Source organism: Typopeltis vanoorti, chromosome 11, assembly GCF_054136105.1.
Source record: "Typopeltis vanoorti isolate ZY-2024b chromosome 11, IOZ_Tvanoo_1.0, whole genome shotgun sequence".
In the NCBI taxonomy this organism is placed as follows: Eukaryota; Metazoa; Arthropoda; class Arachnida; order Uropygi; family Thelyphonidae; genus Typopeltis; species Typopeltis vanoorti.
The window spans coordinates 13,789,469-13,809,423 of record NC_143559.1 but is presented as its reverse complement, the minus strand read 5'-3'; the positions used below and the strand labels follow the sequence as shown (position 1 = coordinate 13,809,423).

The following is a 19,955-nucleotide window of genomic DNA, read 5'->3' as shown; positions in this document are numbered from 1 at the left end:
GCTCTGAAGATGCTGGATGTAATACCAGCAAAATATTAGCTTCTAAGTTAATAAATCATTATTTTCTTATCCATCTGTGTTCATATCATACCGTGAAATCTATTACAACAAGTTTAATCCTTTATCCAAGTGTGAGCAAACGAAGTTTGCATCTGAAAGTATCTTCAAGACTGGGGTAAGGTAGTACCTGGGCAACTCGTTGCAAAGGTGGAGCAAGCTAACATCACTCCTATCGCAGTATCTCCCATAATGCAAAACACATCTCCTTGCGGATATGTATAATATTATGCATTAAGGGAAGGGCCACTACCCAGACTAGTTTCGACCTTTATTGAGGTCTCTTCAGTGGGAGCCAGACCCGAGTGGAGATACCAGGCAGAAGCATCAGCAAGGTCATCTCTACCTATAGGAGTTGCCAAACGGTATGTCACCTTTTTATTAAATTACTCTGGATTTAGAGAAAGGTGTTGAAAGTTTATTTTTCACTTGGTTAGACTATAATAAATTTAGTTTAATCCTTTATCCAAGTGAGATAGGAGTGATGTTAGCTTGCTCCACCTTTGCAACAAGTTGCCCGCTGTTGTATTACCGCAGTCCTGAAGATACTTTCAGGCGCAAACTTTGTTTGCTCACACCAACTAGTCTGGGTAGTGGCCCTTCCCTTAATGCATAACATTATACATATCCGCAAGGAGATGTGTTTTGCATTATGGGAGATACTGAGATAGGAGTGATGTTAGCTTGCTCCACCTTTGCAATGAGTTGCCCAGTGTTGTACCACCTTACCCCAGTCCTGAAGATATTTTCAAGTGCAAACTTTGTTTACTCACACTTGGATAAAGGATTAAACTAAATTTATTATAGCTATGACTGTTAATGAGTCAATATGTTAGGTTATAGAGAAGGAATGGTGTTCAACATTTAGATATATAGAGTGAATTTGATGGATAAAAGATTTATATATGACTGGTAGACTGCATAAGTGAGTGAGAATGAACTTCTTAAGGTTGTCTCATACTTGAATAGGATGACATTCATTAGATGCAAGGTTACCTCTGGACCCAAGTAAATATTGCATTTCATGTATGCTAATGTCGGGAACAAGGGTGGAGAGTTTGGGGCATTTAGTTTGATCTCATCAAAAATTACAGGTATTAGTGAGTCTTGATTGACAGAGAAAGATATTGGGAATATTGTATTTTCAAGAAGGATAGAGAGAACAGAATTGGGAAGATATTGCTAATGATAACAGAAAAATTGCAGTGAGCAAGAAACTAGGATTGAGAGAGGGAGTGCATTTAAAGTTATCTAGTGTGAATAAAATTCAACCAGACAAAATATATAGTTGGTTACTACTAAGGAAAAGGAGTGAAAAGGATGTGAATGAACTAATTTGTGCTCAATGAGCAAATTAGCTCATTGAGCACAAAAGAGGATGAGTAAATGTTATTAAGAAACTTCAACTCTAGGGCATAATTATATAGGATATATAGGAAAGGATACATGGGGAAGAAATAAAATTTATGCTGTTATTGAGAGATTATTACCTAACACAATATTCAATAAAACGAATCCAAGGATTGAGAGTTATTTAGTGATGGTATCAGAAAATTTGTCTAGTGTAACTACTTTAGTTTTAGTAGGAGAGCATGATTATGCATTCTTGACTTGGGAGGTGTCTAAGCATGTGTAGGTATAACTCAGGAGGCTGCTTGCATGAGTGCCATGGTTTAAGAAACTGCAAGAAATGATCTTAGTGGTACATAGAAAATGAACCCAAGGTTAGGAGGATAAACCAAGTGACAATTAAATGGACGAGTAGAAATATAAAGCAAGAGCTGTAAAAAAAAATACTGTGGAGGGAATATAAAGAAAAAGATGATCAGCATACAGTGGTATCTTGCTAATCCGAACCTCTTTAGTCCCGAACCCTCCAGTAATCCGAACTGCGGTTTGAAAGAAAAAAAGTTTTATTTATTAAGTATTATTATTTAGTGCTATTATTTTTATTTAATAATTATTATTTTAACTATTATTATTACAGTACAGTATTTTTTTCATACTGTCGATTGTATGGTTATATTGTAGGCTTATTTTGATTTATTGTGTGTGTTCACATTTGCTTTTTTATACTGTACAGTACGTATTGTATTGTCAGCATGAATCACCAAATTTGAAATCAAATCAGATGCTGAAATATATGACGCTACGCAATGAATTAGAAGACGATGATGACGATAAAGAACTCGAAGAAAAAAAAGTGAAACATGAAGAGGCAGTTGACAGTTTTAATATGTGTATAGAATGGACTGAGCAGAATGATACGCCAATCCACAAAATTTTATTGCTAATGCAGCTCCTAGAAGAAGCATTCGAAAAACGTTTAGCTTCCAAGAAACAAAAGAAAATGGTGACTTTTTTTTACAAAGAAATAAAAAACTTTTTTGTGTGTTGTGTACAAGAAAGTGATATTTTTTACACAAATTAAGTTATGTACGGAACTAATCAATTTTATTAAATCAGAATCCTCAACAATATAGATACATGCAAAACTAAATTTTTTACTAAAATAAACTTTGTATTATTTTTTAAGTTTTACATTACAGTACAGTAGCTTTTTTCTATCAGTTCATTTATTTACAGAATTAAATTGATGTACCATTAGAATCTTATCTCATTGTTGTCTCTTGGGGGAAAATTCGCTAATTCGAACGAGCTTCTTTTTATTAGTTCGGATTAGCGTGATACCACCGTACTTATGAGCAGTTTAAAAAAAAGTGCAAACAAGAAGGGTGACTTAGTATGGTAAAGGTCAAATCAAATTATGAGAGAATATTAGCTAAACAGGCCAAAGTAAATCCAAAAAGAGGTGTTTTTGTTAGTAGAAAAATGACGTGTAGAATGACTTTGATCCTGCCAACAAGGGCAGGATGGTAGGGGGTTATCTGGTATTCTGATAGGAAGATGGATTATCTGTGTCATTACTAAATGGCAAATACCTTAGTCTCTCTGTTTGCATAATCAGTGAAAATGGAGAAGAAAAGACACTTTGAGCTGTGGACATTAAAGTCCCCAAGGAAAATGATCTCACTATTTTCTGTTGTGAAAATGACTTGCAGAAAATCAAGGCTGGCTTTAGAAATAGGGTTTTCAAAGAGGACAAAGTAGTCATTGACATTTAGGGAATAGTGGACATAGCAAATGAATGCAGCATGAGTAAGTAGGGAAAGTTTGAGCCAAAACACAGGTATCATTTCTGATGAATCAAGTGCTGCCCACCCTTGTGGCAGAAAGAAATTTGTATGGTATAATTAGGTGAACAGTAGTTATTGGGTTCACCAACTAAGGTTTTGTTAGAAATAATAAGTCAGGTTTTGGATGATTGTAGGTGGTGAGGCACATTAATTACTGTAGTTTCCATATCTACTATTATGTATTGATATGGAAACTTGCTTTAGTAAAGGTTATTAATCTTTTTGTTTGGATTTTTATTTTTTTTTGTGGAAGTGTTTTTGTAATCTGTAGTATGACTGTATTTCAGTAAGTCATACTGCCCTTCATTGTATGTAGTGAGGAGAGTGAGTGAGGACATGCAGTGGAAGGTGAAAGACTCGCAGACACTGCCAATACATGGAGAACAGTCTTCAAGGCCATGCATGGCCTTGACAGTTTCCCCCTACATTCCACCATACTTAGATTCCCTTCAACATGAGCTTGCAGAGGGTTTATCACTGCTCAGGTTTCATCTAATGTACTAACAGTGCCTAGTCTGTGTGAATTCTTTTACTGCTTTAACCTTGAATGGAGGAGTGTCACATAGGTCCCTACAACATGTATTTGGCATGTTCTCAAGTGTCACCTACACTGCATGTGAGAAATGATATAGGGAAGAAGAAACCAACGCCCTTGTTCTGAAGTCCAAACAGTAAGCAAGATGATGGTGTTTCAACAGCTGATGATCTGTCAACTAGAGGTGTGCTCTCCAACTAGGAAAGGTATGCCTTTGCAGCAGCAATACTTGCTAGGTGCTCCATTTGTGGAAATAGACTGCACCTGAGGAAGGATGGGCTGACTTGACTATGAGAGGCTATATATTGCATATCAAAAATCCTTGAGTAACCCATGTAGGTGTATTTATTTCATGAATTTTTGGTGGTCATAAATGTAGTGTGTGTGTGTGTGTGTGTGTGTCTTGGGGGGGGAGAACTTGTTACTGATTTCTGAAGTATACTGCTTCTAAGTTTTGTGGAACAATAAGGCTTGAAATGTGGAGTCAAAAAACAAGTGTGGTCATTTTGTGCCATTTGAATATGATAAAAGAGCGCTTAAGGGTCAAAGCTGTATAACTGAGAGGAGACCTCCACATAGCCTTTAAAGGAATGCAGAGAACTGACCAGGGCTTCTGACCTAATCTCCAATCCTCACCTTCTCGTGGTGCACTCTGTTGGGTATCTACCTGGATACTGAACGAACGAGGATGGGCTGGCAATTTGGGATTTAGCCTACCAAATGGTATCCTTATTGGTTAAACCAAAATAAAAATGATGGTACAGCATGGCAAAATTTAATACTGGCTGGAGTGTCACCCAGTTAAACAAGGCCCCAGTTGTTTTTGCCAGGGAACCAGGGCAAACAGCGAAAAGTCAGCTACTGGAACAAATCTGAAAACACACCCCAACTCAACATCACCAGAGTTAAAGATCAGTACTATCAACATAATTCTTGTAGAGAGACTTATACACTGGTTAAACATGATAACTAATAATTAAGGAATTGACAGCGTACACTAGAAATATAAACTAAAGAAACTTTAATATATCCTTTCCGATATTTCAGCATACGCCACGTTGCCATCTTCTTGGGAACTTACTACAAAGACAAGTGCACGCAAGTACTACATAACAGCAAATGAGAACCGAAGCTAGGAAGCTACTGTTTTCCTAAAGTCCTGATGGTGCCCCCTGGCTTGGCTATATTGGTAGTTCTTGGCCTTTGGGCTGAAGTTCTTTTGATAAATATTTCCCAAATTTGGGACAGTCTCGTGCATCCAAATTCATTGAGGTTTGGCATGTTCCTAGGAGCTGAGGCTGATTCCATGAATAGTCTTTCATATTTGAACTTGCTACGGTGTATTACTGTGACTTTCTTCCATCTTATTCTGTGGTGAGTATCCAGAGCGTGGTCTGCAAGCCCAGAGTGGCCGTACTGGTGAAATCGGATGTAATCCTTATGTTCTGAGATTCTGATATTTGCTGTCCTGCCTGTTTGGCCATAGTAGGACATCTCCCACGAAAGGGATAGAAGTAGACCATCGGATCTGTTTAAGTTGGGAGAGTGAAGTAAAGTGTCACATATTTCTTTATAAAGCCGTTCCATGAGGAACCAACTTTTGTGTAAGACTCTTGTCTTGTTCCAGCGACTGTTCAGGTTCAAGGTATTGAATATACGACTTGTGCTCTTCTATCCGAATAAAAGCAGATCTTCCTGTTTATCTGAATTAAGATAACCCACAAGAGCAAAGAATCTGGTAGACACCTGTATGACTGATATGTGGAAGCTTGTCCTTTGGAGAAGTGAGAAAGGTGGTGATTTTTCTGATGGGTCGGAAAGCAACAAAAATATTTAATGGTTTTAAAACTTTTGCTATGTGTTCACTAATGCCTTGCACATTAGAGATAGGAATATGCATTATTTCTTCTGTATTTGAAGAGGAAGATATATCAGAACTACTTAAAGCTCTTTTGATGAAAGAATTCTTATATCCATTAGATAGAAAAGAGGATATAATATATTGCAATTCTTTCTGTAATAGTTTCTCTGAAGAACAAAAGGAGTGGGCCTGATGAACCAGTGTTTTAATAGTTCCTGCCTTTTGACTGGGACAGTGATGAGATTCAGCATGGATATAATGGCCTGTATGAGTCTCCTTCCTATAGACTGAGAAATGTAGGTTACCATCTGGCTGGCAAAGAATTAAAGATCTAGAGCTACAAGTAATATGTCTACTCATGGTATTTCCTTACTGAAACATATCACCATGTTTTTTTTTTCCAGTTTCTTAACCTTTTCAATTTTGCGATCATTTCCCATGTTTTCCATGCTGTTTAGATTTCGTTGAGATGTGAAAGTAATATGTTTCCCTATGTCAAGTTATTAGCATGACGATAGGTATCCTAGTGGTGGGGCTGCCACCTTGAGGTAACTTGGCTTACCTTTTTTAGTAGATAGTGGAAACAACAGTTTGAGAGGAAAGAGTCACTCCACCCACCCTTGCATTACTCTAATATCACTTGGGGGGGGGGGGGGGGCGAAAGTAAAAGAGAGTAGAAGACCAGTCTACAGATATACTAAGTGTATGTTATAGGAAGTAAAATCAGGTCTCGCTCGGGTATCTTGGGTTTGCCATGCCTGTACTCACCAATGCAAGTCCCCAAGAGCTCCCACTTCTTGAACAGTTCCTCCAAAATATATGATGATTTTACTTGTTTAGTGTTCTTTCTTACCTCTAATCACTATTTTGGCTATCTTATTTTGTTCTTTTAAAGCTTGTTCTATTGTATATTATTGAATGGCTTTCCAAATCCGTAAAGGTACTGGATGTAGAATAATCTGCTTCATTTCTTTGGTTCTATTATTGTCAAGGCTAGTATTGCTTCTATAGTTTCTTTCTATTCTGGAATCTTAACTGGTCTTCATTTATATAATTTTTATTTTTCACTATATTTACTATAATCTTGGGAGCATGATTGAGTAAACTTAGTGTTTGATAATTTTTGCAATCCACTGCATTTCCTTTCTTGGGTACCATTAAACTTTCATAGAAATCATGTACTTCCCTTCTCCTGTTTGATAAGTTAACCTAATCACTTTAAATAAGGCTTTCTGTGTACACCTCCCAGATTTTTTTTAAAATTCAACCAGTGTCTCATCTGGACCTACAGTTTTCCATTTAGGTAATTGAATTGCTATTTTAATTTCTTCATCTAGTAACTCTGTTCAAGTTTTTTTTTTTTTTTTTCCCAACTTCACATTCTTGGTCAATAGTTTCACTATTCGTATTTTCTCCATTTTTACCATGCTTAAGTAATGAATTAAGAAACAATAATTTACTTTTGACCAGAACTCTTAGGGAGTAGGATTTAATGATTATTATTTTTTTTTTAAGTATATATATATATATATATATATATAAATGTTTCATATGTGTATGTATATTTTAGGAAAAGGAAACAAGAAACTAGAAGAAGCAAGAGAAAGATACCAAAAAGTAGCAAGGAAGTTGCACAATTTGCACAATGAGTACATTCTTTTGTTGTGTGATTCATCAGACTATGAAGGATATTTTAGGAAAACTCTCCTGCCAGGACTCCTACAATACCAACAAATTGTCATGGAGGAATCTGTTGAAACATGGTAATAATATAAAACTGTGCAATGAGGTTTTCATGTCTGCAGTTTCATAAAATGTTTATGTGAAGTTGCACCATGAACATAGAAAAAAATATTATGAATAATCTTTGTAGTAGATTTTCAAATTTCAGCAGCAGGATATGGAAAAAAAAATGTATAAAAATCCTTTTATTATGAAAACACTCAAATGATACCTACAAATAATACGTCTTTCCTTTGTGTCCCCATGCCACATAAGCCTGACACAACTACTTTGCTTTTCTCCAGCCCTCTGGTCTTTTTTTGTCCTCATAATTCTTTATATTATTTGCATTATTTTACAAATCTGAGAATATTTTTATCTTTAAGTGATAATTTGTTGACAAGAACAATGATAACTACAGAGAAACATACCTAGAAAATGTGCATGACTGAAATGCAGTTGTAGAAAGTAGCTATCTTCGGAGAGATTAGTAAAGAAAAGTGAGTGACTTAGTATAGAATGAATGCTAAAAGTATTTCAAACTGCATTGAAAAACAGGGGTGGAAAGGTGTCTGCATGTAGATGTATAAATACACAGATTTTTTTATGCTTTCAAATATATATTATAAATGAAGGCACATAGGTGTATAAATGTGGCAAGGAAAGGGGAGTTGAAATGTAGCTTGTTATTTGTATATATGCTTTACAGATTTTGAAATATATATACCAACATTTCTGACATAAAGATAAATAAAATGCATGCCAGTGAACTGCCATAAAAATGAATTGTGAACTGTTCTTTTTTATGGCAGGAGGTAATTTATCATGGTTATTTATAAAAGCATTGATTAGCCTTATCTTTTAGGTGATGTTACTGTAGTACCATCTGGAAGTGAGTGAAGTTGAAGAAAAAGTGCAGAAGTTGTATGCCCAAATAACTTTGGCAAGAGACCAAAAGACTTGACTACTGTTTAAGAAGGAGATAAGTTTTCTGCATTGAACATTTCCAAGTTTTTGATTTGAACGTGATTATTATTTTTTTACTGTAGACTAAGTAGCAATCAGATATTTTTTATTTGAGTCATATGAGATATGATGACCTTTATATGTTGCTTCTTATGCATCCTTTGGGGAAATTGAAGTATTGGATAGTGATGCCAGTAATAGCAGTAGGCGGAGATTTTAAGTGGAACAGAAGAAAGGTCCTTATTTTTGCAAGTTGGATCAGATGTTTGGATCATAAGAGTAAAAACAGTAATTAAACTATGGAGAGGAATAGTAGGATACGAGAGAGAACGTCTGAATGAACATTACACATTACATAAGAAAGAAAAAGTGAACTAGGTTATGATCTGAGTTACAAAGACAGTTGGTTAAGAAAAGGTGCACAGTGTTTGGAAAACAGTAAGTTTAATGGTATTCTTATGGGTTATGGTACAGTTTGTGTTAGATCAGTACTAGCAGCAAATATTTCAGCTTGCATGGCCAGTTTGAGTTGTTAACTAAAGTCTCCAAGGAAGATAATTCAACTGTTTGGGTAATAATTAGGCTGCAGAAAATGATACTTCAAATAGAAATAATAAGATGTCAGTGTCGTTATAAGAATATACAGTTAGCAATAAAGATAACAAATGAATGGGTGCAAGAAATTGCATGAAAATTTTGGAGCAAAGCAGATGATAAAAAGGAAATTCTGGATCTAGCATGCTCTGAAATGAAAGTCAAATCTGATATGGCTTTGTTCCCTCCCTTCTCCCCACTCCCAGCAGTATATTCTGTGCTTAAAAAATGTGACTCCCAGCGATTCTCACTTTCTTTATTCACTTCAGTCTGAAAACATTACAGAAAATATTTAAAAAAAAAAAAATAGAGAATACAATACAATACAAATAATTAGAAAATAACACAAAAAACTAAATGGAAAACAAACTCTATCACTTTGTTGATCAACTAAAATGTCAGTAAAACAATAATAAAATAGCAGTTATGAAAAAAATCAACACCCAGAAGTGGATCAAAATCCATAAACCTGAAAAATTTCCTCAAAGTGTTTTATAGTAACAGACAATCTGGATACCATATCCAGAGGAACAGCCAATTATAAACTAACGATACAAGGAGTAGCCAGTCACTTACAAGCAAAGTCAGGAGCAACCAACCACCAACGGACCACAGCCAAGTTATTAACAAATCCAGTTACAACCTTAACTTAGGGGAACTTGCACTTCTGGGATAAGGCCTAAACTATGCCATTGCACCAAGGTCAGTTAACAAATTAGATTTCATTTATCATATCGAAAGAGGTCTAAGATCCCTCCCCTCCAATTTAGCCAACAAAATACGATGTACACATTGTACATGTTAAACTAACAAACAACTAAATTGCAACCTAACCAGAGTATAAAAATTGGCCGTTAAATCCTTACAAAATAACAAAGACATCGTGATTACAAAAGCAGCTAAAGGTAATGCTACCATTATCCTCGATCAGAGAGCATATCTAGAAAAAATGAACCATTTGGTATCCAACCTCAACACATACCAAATGGTGAACTACAACCCTACAAACCACATCAAAAAGATAACAACAGAATTAATCAAATCGGTAATCACATGGCCAGAAGTAAACCAAAAAACTAGTACTGCATTATGCTATTATGCTCGCACTCCCAGAATTTATGGCCTGCCAAAAATACCCAAAACAAATGCACCACTACAACCGATAGTTGAAATAATCAGCAGCCCTAATTATCATTTAGCCAAGAAATTAGCGGCCACACTCAAGGAGCTAGAAGGTCACTCCCCTCCTACAAAAAAAAATACACAACACTTCATAAAAAAAATTAGAAACATCACATTCAATGATGAAGATTTATTAGCTTGGACGTAACTATCCTTTTCACTAATGTCCCAATCAGATGCTATTGTTATCTTACAGGACATATTTCCGCCTGACATCACAGCCTCTTTGCCCACGTACTCTGTTCTGGATATTTCGTGTGGCAAAATAATTTTTACCTACAAAAAGAAGGTATACTGCCATGAGCTCGCAACTTTCTCTTCCCAGTAACCAACTTTTACAGGAAGATTTCGAGCAACGAGCTCTAGATTCGTCCAGCCTAGTGTTTGTCTCAGAAACATTAAATACATTCCTAAGCCACCTGAACAAACAACACAAACATGTTCAATTCATCATTGAAATCAAAAACAACTTTCTTCCTTTTCTGGACACTGCAAACCTTCACACACAGGAGTCATCAGCACCCTCAAACACAGAGCCCTAACATTTGCTCCAGTGAATGAGCTCTGAACCAAGAATTTGAAACTAAAAACAAAAAAAAAAGATTACAAGAATGCCACAGCCATACCCTACATTAGGGACATTTCAGAAAAAATAAATAGAACATTAATGAAATACAACATTACATTAAGACTACTTTCAACCCCCCCCCCCTCGACAAAACAAATAAATTTACTTAGCTGTTCCGAAGATCATCTTCCATACCTTGCCCACCCAGGTTTACAAAATTCAGTGTACCTGTAACCTACCTTATATAGGAGAAACAGGACACAATCTCAATCAGAAAAGATGAACACAAACGACACATTAAATACCTCCACTATAATAAAACAGACCTATCAAACCACACACTCCAAACATGCCACAGAATTGACTGGAAAGGTGCCAAGTCTCTACTAATGCACCAAAACCTGATTTGAAAGAAAATTCAAAGAAGTTTGTGAAATGCTGAAACATTATCCAAACCTGAACAAAAATGATGGATTAATCATTCCATAAATATGGAGGACCCATCTGCAATCTGTTTAGCAACCAGAACAAGCCCAGAAGAAAACCTCAATTTAAGAGGGCTTTAGAAATGTTTAATGTAGTTCCATTTTTATTTGATTTTTTTTTTATTTCTTTATATTTTTATTTGATTTTTTATTCATCTTACTTTTGTATAGTGCAGTGTCGTGTAGCTTGTATCTTTGTATCATATGTATTTTTCCTGATGATGACCTCAATACAGATGTCGAAAAGTCAAATGTTACTTTCACAATGTTAAGTCAGGTAATTATTCTAACACGTGTTGTGTATCCATAAATTCTTCACTATGAATGCTGACTACTGTGTAACCTTAAAAGAAAAAAAAAAGTGTTTTATAGGACAATCTTCCTGGTATATCTGCTGAAATCTTTCATTTTTATAAAATCACCTTTTTTCATACCAGGCAATCAATACCTTGCATTCCTTCAAGATGCAATTTTAGCATATATCACTGTTTTGCTTTTATACAAATCCTATCACAATTATTAAGTTTATCAGAGATTTAGAAAGCCTCCATAGCTCAACAAGTAGCAACAGTGCCTATTTATATATATCAATCCCACACATATTAGAGGTTACAGAAACCTATAACACAGTAATGCAGTGCATATAGAGCAGATAATTAAATGAGAAAGAGTATTCTGTTAGTGTTTCTTGAAGCACTGGGGGAGGGGGGTTATATTCATTGGGAAAACTATATGGGAACAGCTATTCCATAGAACAGAGGTAGGTGGAATAAAAAAAAGGAAGAAAAAGAATGAAGGATAAGTTCAGAGGTTGTGCAGAAGCTGCTTGTGTTCTTATATGATTGGAGGAAAGCAGAAAAGTGTTGTAGCTAGTTCAGTACACTAAAGTCCTAAACAGGGCAATCTCTGATAAAAACAATTGGATGGAGTGTGCTAGAGAGATGGGGGGGGGGAGAAACTGAAGTGGATTGCCCTCTTCTGGATATAGTCAAGCTGTTAATGTGTTGCTTAAAGAGCAGGGGTGGGGGGGGTGTCACTGGGAAAACTATATGGGCATCATCATGCTGGAGGCTTAATGGAATATGTACAGCACTCGAAAAGGATCAAAACTGATTTTAATGCTTTCGATATTTTGTCTCAGTAACTGAGATATCTTCAGGGATTATAAAAAAACTAATGTAACATACATTCAAATACAACACAATACTAAGTGAAACACGTGGGTAACTCTAAAGTCCTATCTCAGTGGTGCATCCTCTATGGGTGTTTGTGGGTGGCCTAGAATGTAGAGTGGGATCTCTGATAATGTTTTCCAGTGCATTGATTAATTTTAATGGTATAGATGAGAACACAGATTGATAAGAAAATAACTATTTATTAACTTACTGCTGATGTTTCCTTACAAAAACAGTTTGTCACAGTACGTGAGACAACTGCAATACGGTATAACAGTGGGATTAATTTGAACAATTGTAATGTACAACACAAACACTTAAGTCCACAAAAAAAAAAAAAAAAAAACAGAGAGAAAGCAGGTATTAATTTGGTCTTTAGATGACTGTCTCCCAAATCTTTGGAAAATTTATGCAGCCATATTTGTTGAGGTTTGGAGTATGTTTCCTTGAAACATACTCCAAACCTCATTTATACTGTTAAAATTAATCAACATATACAACAAACACATAAGCCTTCCCACACATTTAATGTTTCTCAAATTTTGGTAAGTTTTATGCAACTGTGTTTATTTAAATTTGGTTGATTTCTGACTGCCGTTGCAGAATCTAAAAATAGTCTTTCTTTTATGAATTTACTATGGTGGAGCATGGTGATTTTTTCCCAGGAGATCTTGTAGGTTGTATCCAAACCATGGTCTGCCAGGTCAGATTGACCAGTTATGATTACAGATGTATGAATTGTATTCTTCTAAGTGGATGGTTGCTGATCTACCTGTCTTTCCAAAGTAATAAGCCAGCTTGCAGGAACAGGGTACTTTATCAACTCCAGACACAGAGAGGAGGGGGCCGATCTTTGGTTGAACGTATGAGGATAGCAGGTTTATTGCGGGGCTTAAACACTGTGTAGAGATTGTACTTTTTTAAGGATCTGGCTATTTTTTCTGATGTGCCACAAATGTAAAGGTACGGTGATGGCATTTCTGAACTCTTCTGAAGAGATGGCCGGGGGATGGGGGAGGAACTGTTTTTTTTTTTTTTTTTTATATATATATAATTTTGTAATCACTGTAGCCATTAGAAAGGAAGGTGTTGTGTATGTGGTTGTGTTCAGTTGAAAGGGCGGTTCCATTTGAAGAAAGATTTTGGGCTCTCTTGGTTAGAGTTTTAATAATGGCATATTATTGAGAGGGGTGGTGGGAGAGTTTATGAATGTATCTGCCTGTGTGAGTAGGTTTTCTGTATACAGTGAAGGAAAGGTTACCATTAGGAAGGCATGTTACTAAGGTGTCTAGGAAGGGTTAACTATTGTTATTTTCCTTTTCCATTGTAAACTGGAATTTTGGATGTAGGCTGTTGAGATGACTGAGGAAGGTGTCTAATATGTGTCTGGCCTATGAGGCCAAATAGAGAATGCATAATTTGCATATCTTAGCCAGATAAAGGTTTGAGAGGGGCCGACTCTATAGCTCGTTTTTCAAAATTTTCGATGTAAAAATTGGTGAGAGGGGGAACCCATAGCAGTTCCCTCTATCTGTTCATAAATTTTGTTCTTCCAAGAAAAGTAAACAGAACTGATAGCAAAGGAAAAGAGATCTAAGATATCAGAAGGAAAAAATGTTTTTTAAGAGTATTAAGGCATCATTAAATGACACCTTAAATGTGATAAGTGGGTGCCAAAGGGAAAAATCTACAGGACAGTTGTGAGACCAGTTATGATGTATGGTATGGAAACTGGGGCCCTGGAGAAAAATAACATCAGCAGAATGGAGGTTGCAGAGATGAGAATGCTTAGGTGGATATGTGGTGTGACCAGAAAGGATCATCTGGGAAATGACTGTAATGGTGAAAGTTGCGAACTTAGGAGCGAAGATATAGGAGGCAAAGTTGATATGGTTTGGTCATGTGAAGAGGAGGGAGCATGAATATGTGGAAAGAAAGGTAATGCAGATGGATGTGCAACGGAGGAGGAAGCAGTGGCAGCCAAAGACGAGATGGGGGGAAGCTGATGGAGGAGGACCCGAGGATGAAGAACACAGGAGGATGTGGAGGAGACTCATTAGAAACAGCGACCCTATTTAAGTGGGATAAGCTGCAGAAGAAGAAATAAAGACGTTAAGAGTTCTGTAGGTCAGAAATAGTGTTTTGAATGAAAATAATATAGTCGATATTATACTAAGCCTCTATAGACTAGAGAAATAATTTGTTTTAACTGAAGGTTTGCTATATTGAATTTAGAGGAAGAAAACTGATTTCCCACTCGATTTCCAGGAAACAAAGGAAGCAAAAGAAAGAAATTAAAAACAAGGAATGACAGGAGAAAGAGCAGAAAATGGTAATTGAGGATAAAATATAAATGCAAACAATGGGGGGACAATGCTAGAAAGAATCGAATAAAATTACAGAAATGAAAATTCAGAATTAATGATTTCAAAATGTTACATTAATTTAAATTGTCACTTACCTGAAATCTTCATAATGAAGTAAATATGTAAATAAACATAAAAACTTATTCTGATTGTAAGACCATTGGTTTAATAAACATATGTACAAGAACGTCGACTAGTTTCACTAGCATACTGTCTAGCTTTGTCAAGACTAGAAAGGATTTAAATTAATTTTTTAATAAATGCAAAAAAAACGAAAGAATACAGTAAACCGTTAACAAAAAATCTTCTATGTTGGTTCAGTATCCACTAAAATTGCTAGAATGTTGAAGCCTTACAACATCAGAGTTGTGTTTAGACTGACTGCAACCATCGGACAGTTTTTAAGATCCCCTCAAAACAGTGTTCCTTTTGTCAAATATGCAGGGGTTTATAGAATACCATGCACTTGTGGACTTTCCTACATAGGCCAAACTTCAAGAAGCCTGGAAATTAGAAAGAACATGTTGGAGATGTAAATCACAACAGGTCAAATACCTCAGGTTTAGCGCATCACTTCTCAATTTCTAACCACGCAATAGACTCGGAAAGCAGCTCAATGCCATATATAGAAGACGATTACAGATGCCAAATTTTCAAAGAAGCAGCAGTGGTCCTACGAACAGGTAATAACCTGAACAGAAATCAAGGAGCAGTATTCAAAGATACATGGAAAAATCTGATTAATTCATTAAGTATAGCAGAACTACAGTGCCAAAAACTATGCAACGCATATTCATAATAATGACTGAAGCATCTCGCTTCATGCATACATTGTCACGCGAGCTGTCAAATTTGGTTGCCTAACCATTGTTAATGGTTTACTGTATTCTTTCGGGTTTTTTTTGCATTTATTATTTTCTTTCATCTTTTTAGTCTTGACAAAGCTAGACAGTATGCTAGTGAAACTAGTCAACGTTCTTGTACATATGTGTATTAAACCGATGGTCTTACGATCAGAATAAGTTTTTATGTTTATTTAAGTATATAAAGACCAAATATGAATAGTCTAGAAGTAAATATGTGTGGCCTGTACTATTAAAATAAATAAAAGAACTGAAAACGTAGATAGTCGAGTTCAACTTTATAATTGGTCACCTCGAGTGTTAGGAAAGAAAAAAAAAGAGATGCAAAAGATTTGTTGGTTGATTTATGGTTTATTAGTACAAGGATGGCAAAGGTCGTACTCATAGACACAAATGGTGAACATCTATCTTTCATTAGTTGGCATAAGAGGAAGGGGAGGGTTTGGCACAGCTAGTGTTAACAAGTTCGCTTTCTAATTGGACTGACCTAGTAATGGTCATTGGACAGAGGACAGGCCAAAAGTCATCATTATGTCTCCATCCTTCTCTAATTTAAACCCCTAAATTCAGCATGGCAAACCTTGAGTTAGTTTTCTTCTCCTATTATATAAATTCGGGAATTCTTAATTAATGATTAATTGTATATCATGAAACCAATAAATTCTTTCCTCACAACACAATTTGTAATTCCAAAGAAAGGACATGCAAAAATTTGTGGAATGCTTCCCTTGAAATAGTTTCTTAACTAATAATTAAGAATTTTTGAATTTAAGACACAAAGAACTGTTTCAGGCAAGCATTCCACAAATTGTTAATCTTTAAATTAATTTTTTTTTTATAGTTCATTTTTCTTTCTGTAAAAAAAGATAAATAGACACCAAGAAATGTAATTTGTTATGGCAACGTATAAGGTTGCTTTGAACTGAAGTAGTCTGTAACTGCCTCCTGTTCACTTTAAAAAAAATGTATATATTTGTACCTGTTGTCAGAAAGTTGTTAACACTGTGGATTAACAGTTTTGTAACTTAATCATATTTTTGCATACTAATGATGAGTCCATTACTATTCTATACCCTTACATTTAGTACATTAACACAAAAGATACAGAATTAGACTAATCCTGTATATTGTACAAGCTCTTGTACTTTGTATATTAGTTGTACAATATACAGGATTATTATTGCCTTCTTTACAGAATTTAGTTATCACCTTTGCAGCAGCTTGTACAATATTGTGTAAAGAAGGCAATACCACAATGAGAAGAATAGTAATTGGATTTCTACAATATTTTAATGAACATAACTATGGTTGTTTTTATTTTGATGATAAATTTTAAAAACTCATGTCTGTTATAGCGAACCATGTATATTATTTTTAGGAAAAGTGTCTTGAAAGACTTCTGTTACCATACAGACTTCACTATTGACAGTTTTCAGGCAATGCAGACCAGAATTAGGAAAACAATTGAAGCTGTAGAAGGTGAAGACGAATATAAAGAATTCATTTACAAGCATAAGTAAGTGATACATAATTTTTCTTTTTTATAGTTTTATGAAATGAACAAATAAATACTTAAGTTATTTATTTTTGTACAATTTATTATGGATTTTTATTTGTTATTATAATAGTATTTACTATAATAGTTTAATTGCATATTTATAATCAGCACTTGACATAATGCTATTATTCCAAAATGATTTGAAAAGAAGACTGTAGAGATCCTAGTTTGCCAAGTGAATAGCATTTAATCTCTATGGTCAGCAACCAGTTGCTCAATAACATTGACTCAAGGATGTTTGGATGTCCAAGGACATAAATATGGCAGATGATTTCGCATTACCCTGTACGTCTTATCACCTGGATTAATATATAAAAAAAGCCAAAAAAATTGCATATAAAATAATCAGGCGGAGTATGTTATGCATAGTTTATTGAGGGAAAAAAAGTGGCGTGTGATAAAGCCTGAAGACTGCTAATTAGCATATGCAACAATACCTCCATTTGGGGGTGGGGTAAGGAATAAGAAAAACCAATGGTTAAATGTATCCAGAATCTCATCTCTGATCTTACTTAACACTCTGAAACATTCTAATGATCACTTCTGCATTATTTGCAACTATACCTCAGCCAAAAGTCTTCACATATTCATTCTGGGTAGTCTCGCATATAAACCGTGGGCAGGAACTAGCCTTAACATGCATATTCCAAGCAGTTGCATTTTTGCAAAGCTTATACAGCATGTTAGTTTCGACTTTTTTGGTAGAATTTAATTGTGAAATGTCTTGATGATATTAAAAATCTAAAATGCAATTCAAACTGATACGCATGTGCATCTTTGTTTGCTTTAGAAAATTACATTACATAAATTATGTACTTTCTGCATACAAGCAACTGCATTACGAGGATGGTCTGGAAAGTTCTCAGCCTAACAATGAAAAAAACGAATTTAATGCATTTATTCAAGTGATGCTCCAGCACCATTATCCCGTCCCTGTAGTGGTTCTCAGTAAGATCTGCAAAATACTCCTCTACAGCTGCAATCACCTCTTGATTTGAAGAAAAATGCTGACCAGCGAGGAAGAGTTTTAGTTTTTGGAGGAGATGGAAGTCAGAGGGAGCCAAATCTGGGGAATAGGGTGGATGTTCCGACAATTCATAGTGCAGATCCCTTAACATTTTTGTGGGAAGGTGCCTTGTCCTGATGAAAGATGATTTTGTTCTTCTGCACACCAGGTCTTTTCTCAGGAATTTTTTTAATCTAGTCTGGTTAAAAGATCGAAATAATGTTCCCCAGTTATTGTTTTACTCTTTTCAAGATAATAAATAAAATCCTTTAGCATCCCAAAACACCAATTCCATGAACTTTTCTGCTGTTGGAACCGAATTTGTCTTCTTTGGTGCTGAGCAACCAGCTTCTGTCTACTGTTTGGATTCTGGTGTGTAATGGTGAATCCAAGTCTCATACATAGTAATAAATCAATGCACAAAATCAATTTTATTCTTGTTAAAACGCTCCAATCACTGTTCAGGGATTTTCATGCAAGTGCGTTTTTGATCTGCTGTAAGCAAGCTTGGCACCCATCTTGCACAAAGCTTTTTCATTTGCAATTCTTCATGCAAAATATATCCTACACATTCTTTTGAAATGCCTGTAGTCTCAGCCATTTCACACACTTTGACTTGCTGGTCATCCTGTTCCATATCGTGCACTTGATCAGTGATTTCTGGTGTTGTTACACTTTTTTCACATCGATCATCTTCAAGGCTGGTACGGCCATGTTGAAACTCGGCAGCCCATTTCTTAATCGTCGAAAATGAAGGAGAAGAGTGCCCATAAACTTTTATGAACTTCGAATGAATTTCTTTTGGCATTAAACCTTTTTTTACAAAGAATTTTATAACCGCACAATACTTTATTTTATCCATTTCAAGGGATACAGACAATACTTTTTCTTCAGACAGCTGTATAAAGCAAACTACTTAATAGAATGACTTGCAGTTTCATATGGATGCTTATGACAGATGTACCAACTTAGAGAAAAAAAAATCATGTCGAGAACATTTCATACCACCCTCGTATGTAGCAGAGACCAAGATTTATGAATATTAGACTTAAGTAAATATGACCAAATTTTCTAAAACATATTACTGTTTTATTAATTCGGGCATGAACTTTAATGGGAAGTTGGGTGGAGGAAAAGTTAATACAGATGTTGATTTGGATAGATTGTCAGACTAGATAAAGGAGAATGGATGTCAGTTTAATGTGACAAAGTGTAAGGTTATGCATTTTTGTGGTGAAAAGATTACCAGCTGTATACCACATTTCCTGGAACTGTACTCCAGGAAATTGATGAAGCCAGAGTAGGTTGTGTTAGTGGATAGGGAGTTTAGGGGGTACATAGCAAAAGCGGCTGAAGCAGCTCATCAGATTACTTGGTTACTGAAGAATACTTTGACGAGCAAAGACCAGCAGGTTATTGTTCCTCTTTATTGAGCCTTGATAAGACTGCATCTTGATTACTGCTCAAAGATCTGGGTGTTAGGGTTTCTTAGTGATGAGGAAGAGATGTAGATGATCCAGAGGCAAGTGACCAAGATGGTAGCAGGCCTATAGAATGAATCTTACAATAACAGGGTGAATATTTGTCAGTTACAGAAACTGGTTGATAAGCAGAAAAGGGGTGATATGATTGAGACATACAAATTACTGAGGGATTTTTATAAAATTAATTGAGAGGAAATTGTTCAGAATGGGTCTGGTGGTGGGAGAAGTAGGAGCCATCCATAGAAACTGAGTAAGAGTGTAGTTAGCGAGGGTGTTAGAACTACATGTTTTGCTTGGAGAGTAGTGAATGAGTGGAAGAGTGTGGATGAGTGCCAA

The 19,955-nt window shown here is 35.5% G+C and overlaps 1 protein-coding gene across 1 annotated transcript in view; it reads left to right on the top strand.

Moving 5' to 3' along the window:
• Window positions 1–19,955, top strand: part of LOC150101312 (tyrosine-protein kinase Fer-like) — a 272,304-nt gene that overhangs the window by 18,177 nt on the left and 234,172 nt on the right. Inside the window, exons 4-5 of the mRNA XM_090400764.1 lie at window positions 7,221–7,413; window positions 16,950–17,087. Of these exons, the coding sequence (XP_090256890.1) occupies window positions 7,221–7,413; window positions 16,950–17,087 (331 nt within the window). The remainder of the gene's footprint in view (window positions 1–7,220; window positions 7,414–16,949; window positions 17,088–19,955) is intronic.